Raw genomic sequence first — 5,358 nt, forward strand, 5'->3', positions numbered from 1 at the left:
ACGACGTACAACGTACGACGTACAGATTAACATAAACCATGCTCAAAACGGCCTGATTCGGGTTCGCTGACCTCAGAAACGTCCAGAAAACATGTTTCTGAAGTTTTCAAAATTTTGACCGATTACAATACTTTTCACCTTACACTATGTGTGCGGAAAAGTAACAACCGCAAAGAATGAGTAATACAGTTCACACGTTCGGGTATCTTATATTTCATCTATATTACCACGTAACCCGATTTCACCTACAACAACTTAAAGATAATAAGGTTAGAAACTGTCAAATTTTACCTTTTTAGAATATCTATCTTCAAAATCAATCTCAGCGAGATAAAGATAAGGTTTTTGATATTGATTGGAATCTTTTTAGCAATATAGATGAAAGAATTGTGCAAACTACCTTATTTAATTTGCCAAAATTTTCGCATATTTATCTAACATTAACACCAAAAAATGACGGTAATCACTTCTCTACTTAGAATAAGTGATGTCTAATGTGACTTCTTTCAAAAATTGTTGCGTTTTGAATTAATTCAAATTGAATTATTTATGCACGTTTGCCATTCTATCTATATTTGGAAGAAAGAAAAACAGTAAAAATATCACGATCGCGAAAGCGATTGCTTTTTATTAAGTGTATTCACTATTCAACTAATAATTCTTAAAATTATCAACCATTTTCAATGGTTCAACATCGTTTCTTTTGATTCTTTTAACATTTTGGTACCTATATGCAAGTATCGCAAAAATAAACATACCGCAAAATACTAATCCGGACAAAAGAATGAAATCATATACACGCGAGTCAAAAAATTTCATTCCAAGTATGAATATCAGAATCATATTCGCGTAGAAAGATTGTAAATACCAAAAACAGTATGCAACTGATTTCATGCTCTCCGGCGCTTGACTGTATGAATAAGATAAACCGGTAACTGAGACCATGGCTTCAGCCAATGTAAAAACAGTATATTGTGGCATTTGCCATAATATGTTAACGGATTTTGTGGGCATGGAATCAATTCGGTGTTCAACATATGCAGCGAGCAAAAATGAGATTACCGCCATGGCGCCACCAAAAGTTAGTTTTTGTAGTGGTCGTCTTATGCCGATAATAGCCAATGCCGGATTGACAACAGTCTGATATAATGGAATAAATATGAGCACCATTAACGATTCGACCATTTGCATTTGATCCGGTTTCATGGTGTAAAATCCAAGGTCACCGTTCATTTTACTGGCTTGGAATGTCCAGAGTGATCCAGGTTGATATGATAACGTCCAGAAGAAAGAAAACGGCAAATATAGTACGCAAATTTTAACCATAGCTCTTATATCATCCACTAATTGAGCTCCGTACTTTTCGATTGAATAATCGAGCAGATTTTTACGTGGTTTTGTTTTTCTTTCAAGCTGTTTGGTGACTATTGCATGCTGTAAGAAAAGATTTATTTGACATTTTAAAATTAGCGTCCAAGTATGCGGGTACCGGTCAGTACTTACCCATGTGCATTTTAACATTTTCAGCAACATATTATCGGATGATGTTTTAACACAGGTGTAAGATGATCTACCACTTACGAAGAAAACTGAAAGTTCCATAAAAAAATATTTTTTTTTGTTAATTTTTGTGTTGGCTAAATTTGAGATGAAAACTTACGGATAGCTAAGATCATTAGTAGTGCAGGTACTCCAAACGCAAGTGAATAGCAATCATTTTCGTTGAAACAATGTACGTCTGCTCTTAGAACTGGTGTGATTAAAGTTGAGATGAATGAACCCGCATTGAATACAAAGTAAAACAGAGAGAAATATGTGGCCATTTGTGTACTTTGCTCCGGCAATTTAAACTGATCTCCACCAAACGCCGACACACACGGCTTTATTCCTCCACCTCCGAATGCGATCAAAGTCAATCCGATGTAAAGCGCCATTTTTGGTGATATCACAATGCCTGGGACTGCTGATATTGAAACTATTATGCTTCCGGCGGCGTATAAAATTGACAAATATAAAATGGTTCTGAATTTCCCCAGCCAAACGTCAGATAAGACAGCACCCAAAATACACGTTAAATACATTAACATTACAAACGTATGAAACAATACTGCGGCGTCACTTTCCGTAAAATCAAGTTTGTATTTCATATAAAATACCAATATTGCTACCAAAAATTAAATAGTTTCATTATTATTTGTTTTTTTTAAATGAAAATTGGCTTGTGCATACCTCTCATTCCATAGAAATTGAATCGCTCACAAAATTCATTACCAATTATAAGAAATATTCGTTTTGGATACGTCAACTTTTGTGGTTCAGCACTTTCGACATCTAAGAGGCTTCTTGTTACATTATCTCGACTATTTTTCTCTAAAAAAATTATTATTATTATTTAATGGGGTCTTACAGGAAATTCCGGCACTGGATTAATCATCTTCTCACCGTTGACAGTCTGCTCATTAGAGTGACACATTTTTAATAAAATTGATGGCAAACTTCGTTTTGCACTCTTTTAACTTCTTTACACGTCTGATTATTTCGTTCAAAATCTTGAGGAATTTTATATTTCGATGAACTTTGCACAGAACGTTTCTTCTCAATGCGATCTTATTTGAAAATAGAGTTAGAATAGCCGACAGACATTTGACATTATCTAATTTTGAATGTTTTGACTATAATCGATCAATTTGAATGGCCAAAGGTAAATGAAGAAGAAATACACGTTTGAGCGATCACAGGCAGTTTACTGCAGACAAGAGGGGATAAATGAAAGCGAGAACTAGCAAATTTACACTCAATAACTAACGCAACTAAGCGCGTAGCGTATATTCGCCTTTTTAGTGGTTGTAGACTATAACGCAGCAAAAAACGCACGTCAAAACATTTTTGACTTGATTACTTTTCATTCACAAAAAATCTAAATTAATGTAGATCATCAGACAGATTACATCAATTTAATAGCGAATCTATATTATTAGATATCTGTGTAAAGTTGTTTCCAAGTCCCCATCTGTATGGTAGATCCGTTCATTTCGAAGAATTTCTGTGGTTTAACCACTTTTGAGTATGAATTAAGTCCAATGCTAATCTAAATTCAAAATCATGCATAGAAGCATAGACAAGACAAAATGTTATTTTTACATAATTTTTGAATTGAAATTCCATTTTGTCTTGTTTGAAATCGAATGTACACAACACAATGTGAATGAAGACAAAATATAAACAAGTTTCGGTTAATTTAACATACACTCTAATCCATATGAGGGAGACAAATTTCTTTAAATGGTTTCATAAATAATAATATTTCTTGGTGAAAATAAAAAAGAAAGATGCTCTTGATTTGTGATTGCAATAATTGTTCTACAAGAAAAAGTGCACACTTCTCGGGGGAAAATTGTAGTATTATCATTTATTGATTTTTTTTTAAGAGACCAAGATATTGATTATTTCATGATTAGATTAAAGATATAAAGAGTTTATGTTTGTTTCGGATTTCATGTTTTTTGCTTTTCAATTTTCATCAAATTCGGTAGAAGTCCAATTTACAGATCAAACCTCTGCTCACGTTTCGATCTCGCTCCAAGAATGAATCATGATGAAATTGCACTTTGAAATCGGAGTCCATTTGAACTTCAGACTTCATCAAAACGCCACTTGCAAAATTTTTTGGTGGATTTAGCTTCAAGCGAATTTCGTACATGCATGATGGTTTAATAAGAATTGGATTAAGCAACGGTACTTTCCCTTTTTTTGAATCTACATATGCATTTCCTTTGAACAAAATGATCTCTTCGTCGCTGGATGCATTCGCTAGATTTGACATTGTAGTAACGATCGTAATTTCCACCAATAGCTTCTCTTCTAAATAATAATATTTGCCATTATCATGTTCGTGTAAACTGGGGCATGTGAATCCATTTAGAAAAGCCGCTTCATTGATCGAGAATGTGGTTGTTTCCAAGTTTTTGATGAAATATGGTACGACAGCTAAATACAATGAGAGGTATCGATTGCATTCAACGTTAACCTTGTCTTTCCACGGAACCATCTCACAACGCTTTTCTCGCTTTCCATTAAACATCTTTGATTGGAAATTTTTGTCCGGAATCATCTGAATGATCTCCTGTTGTTCATCGAATGAAAATGTTTTACCATACGATGGAATAAGACTGACAAATTCGTTGAATGTAATCGTTCCAAATCGAAATTCGTGAAAAGATTCGCCGAGATACGATTGTACAATGCTCTTTGTCAAATCTTCAGTTTTGCTGGCTGTTTTAACCCACGACATAACGGCTTCGAATAGTTCGATTTCAGAGCACGATAGCCAATCGAGTTTCAAAATGGCATCCATTGTTTTCTTGTCACATGTTTGGAAGCTGGCTGACTTCAATACTGCCTTTGTTTCGGCGCCGATTATGTCTTCACACGTGCTCTTGAGGCCTGGTCGATCGAGTAGAATACCCAAACCGTAGTATTCACAAACGTTGTCTTCGTTGAGGTATCTTTTCATAAATTTCTCACACACCGTCATACATGTGCCCATGTCGTACATATTTCCAAGATTCATGACTTTGCTCACATTTTCCTTTGTCAATTGCACACGATCCAAGTAGAAAAATTGGAGAAATTCCTTGAAAACTGTGATTGACACGTCCCCAATTTGCACCTCATTCTTCTCCTTCCACGACCCGTTGAACATTGTGGCAAATACATTGCTGGCAGCGGCCAACAAAGTTTTGTGCGCTGGAACTCGAACAATCGGCTCGTTTTTGGGCTTGAATACAAAGTGCACATCGGCCAGTTCAGTGGTCAAATACAGTTTTTTTCCGATGAATGCAAAAATATCATTTGGATCGTCGCTTGGTGATGACATGTCGTGTTTTGTTGTTTTTGCTGTACTGAAAATTGAGGTTTGGATTTAGTGGAAGATGGTCGTTCTCGCATAATTGAAGAAGCGAACAATTACCTTGACCGGTTGACTATTTCAAGTGGAACAATCTGCTCGAATTTTAGCTTTTTCGCACACAAAATGACAATGGGGATATTGTATCAATTGAATTAAATGATTTTTAATGGTAGCTAATAGCTATAGCTGTTGTGTTGAGTTATATCGAAGCGAGGTCTGTGATTGATGATGATGCTTTGCGAAGCGCACAATTCCAGTGACCGGTTCGCGCATATTTCTATGCCTGATAGCTATGCTAAGCATAGCGGAGACGTAAGCCGCAACGCACCCGTCGCCATTCGATTCGAGCTATATTGTATGCGCACGGTCGTCTGCATAAACGAACATGTGTATTGTTCATATAGAGTGAACGGCGATGCGTCGGTTGCGTTTGCGGCTATGCTTGGCAT

General features: G+C 35.8%; 2 protein-coding genes across 2 annotated transcripts; both read right to left on the reverse strand.

Moving 5' to 3' along the window:
• Nucleotides 1–868: 868 nt before the first annotated feature.
• On the reverse strand, nucleotides 869–2,525 carry LOC116351260 (solute carrier family 15 member 2-like; the record flags this gene model as incomplete). The annotated part of the gene is made up of 5 exons (XM_031783339.1): nucleotides 2,443–2,525; nucleotides 2,230–2,370; nucleotides 1,661–2,164; nucleotides 1,504–1,589; nucleotides 869–1,434 (listed from the first exon to the last, which is right to left on the reverse strand). Coding segments are annotated over exons 1-5 (1,328 nt in total), but the record flags the coding sequence as incomplete, so codon positions are not given.
• A 995-nt stretch (nucleotides 2,526–3,520) lies between these two features.
• On the reverse strand, nucleotides 3,521–4,876 carry LOC116351261. The gene has a single exon (XM_031783341.1). The coding sequence runs from the start codon at nucleotides 4,874–4,876 to the stop codon at nucleotides 3,521–3,523; it is 1,356 nt and encodes a 451-aa protein (XP_031639201.1).
• Between the last annotated feature and the right edge of the window lie 482 nt (nucleotides 4,877–5,358).

Source organism: Contarinia nasturtii, unplaced genomic scaffold, assembly GCF_009176525.2.
Source record: "Contarinia nasturtii isolate CC-2019 unplaced genomic scaffold, AAFC_CNas_1.1 Cnas_scaffold_5059, whole genome shotgun sequence".
Classification (NCBI taxonomy): Eukaryota; Metazoa; Arthropoda; class Insecta; order Diptera; family Cecidomyiidae; genus Contarinia; species Contarinia nasturtii.

Coding starts and splice junctions, on each gene's coding strand:
- LOC116351261 (XM_031783341.1), bottom strand. CDS start 4,876: ATGTCATCACCAAGCGACGATCCAAATGATATTTTTGCATTCATCGGA.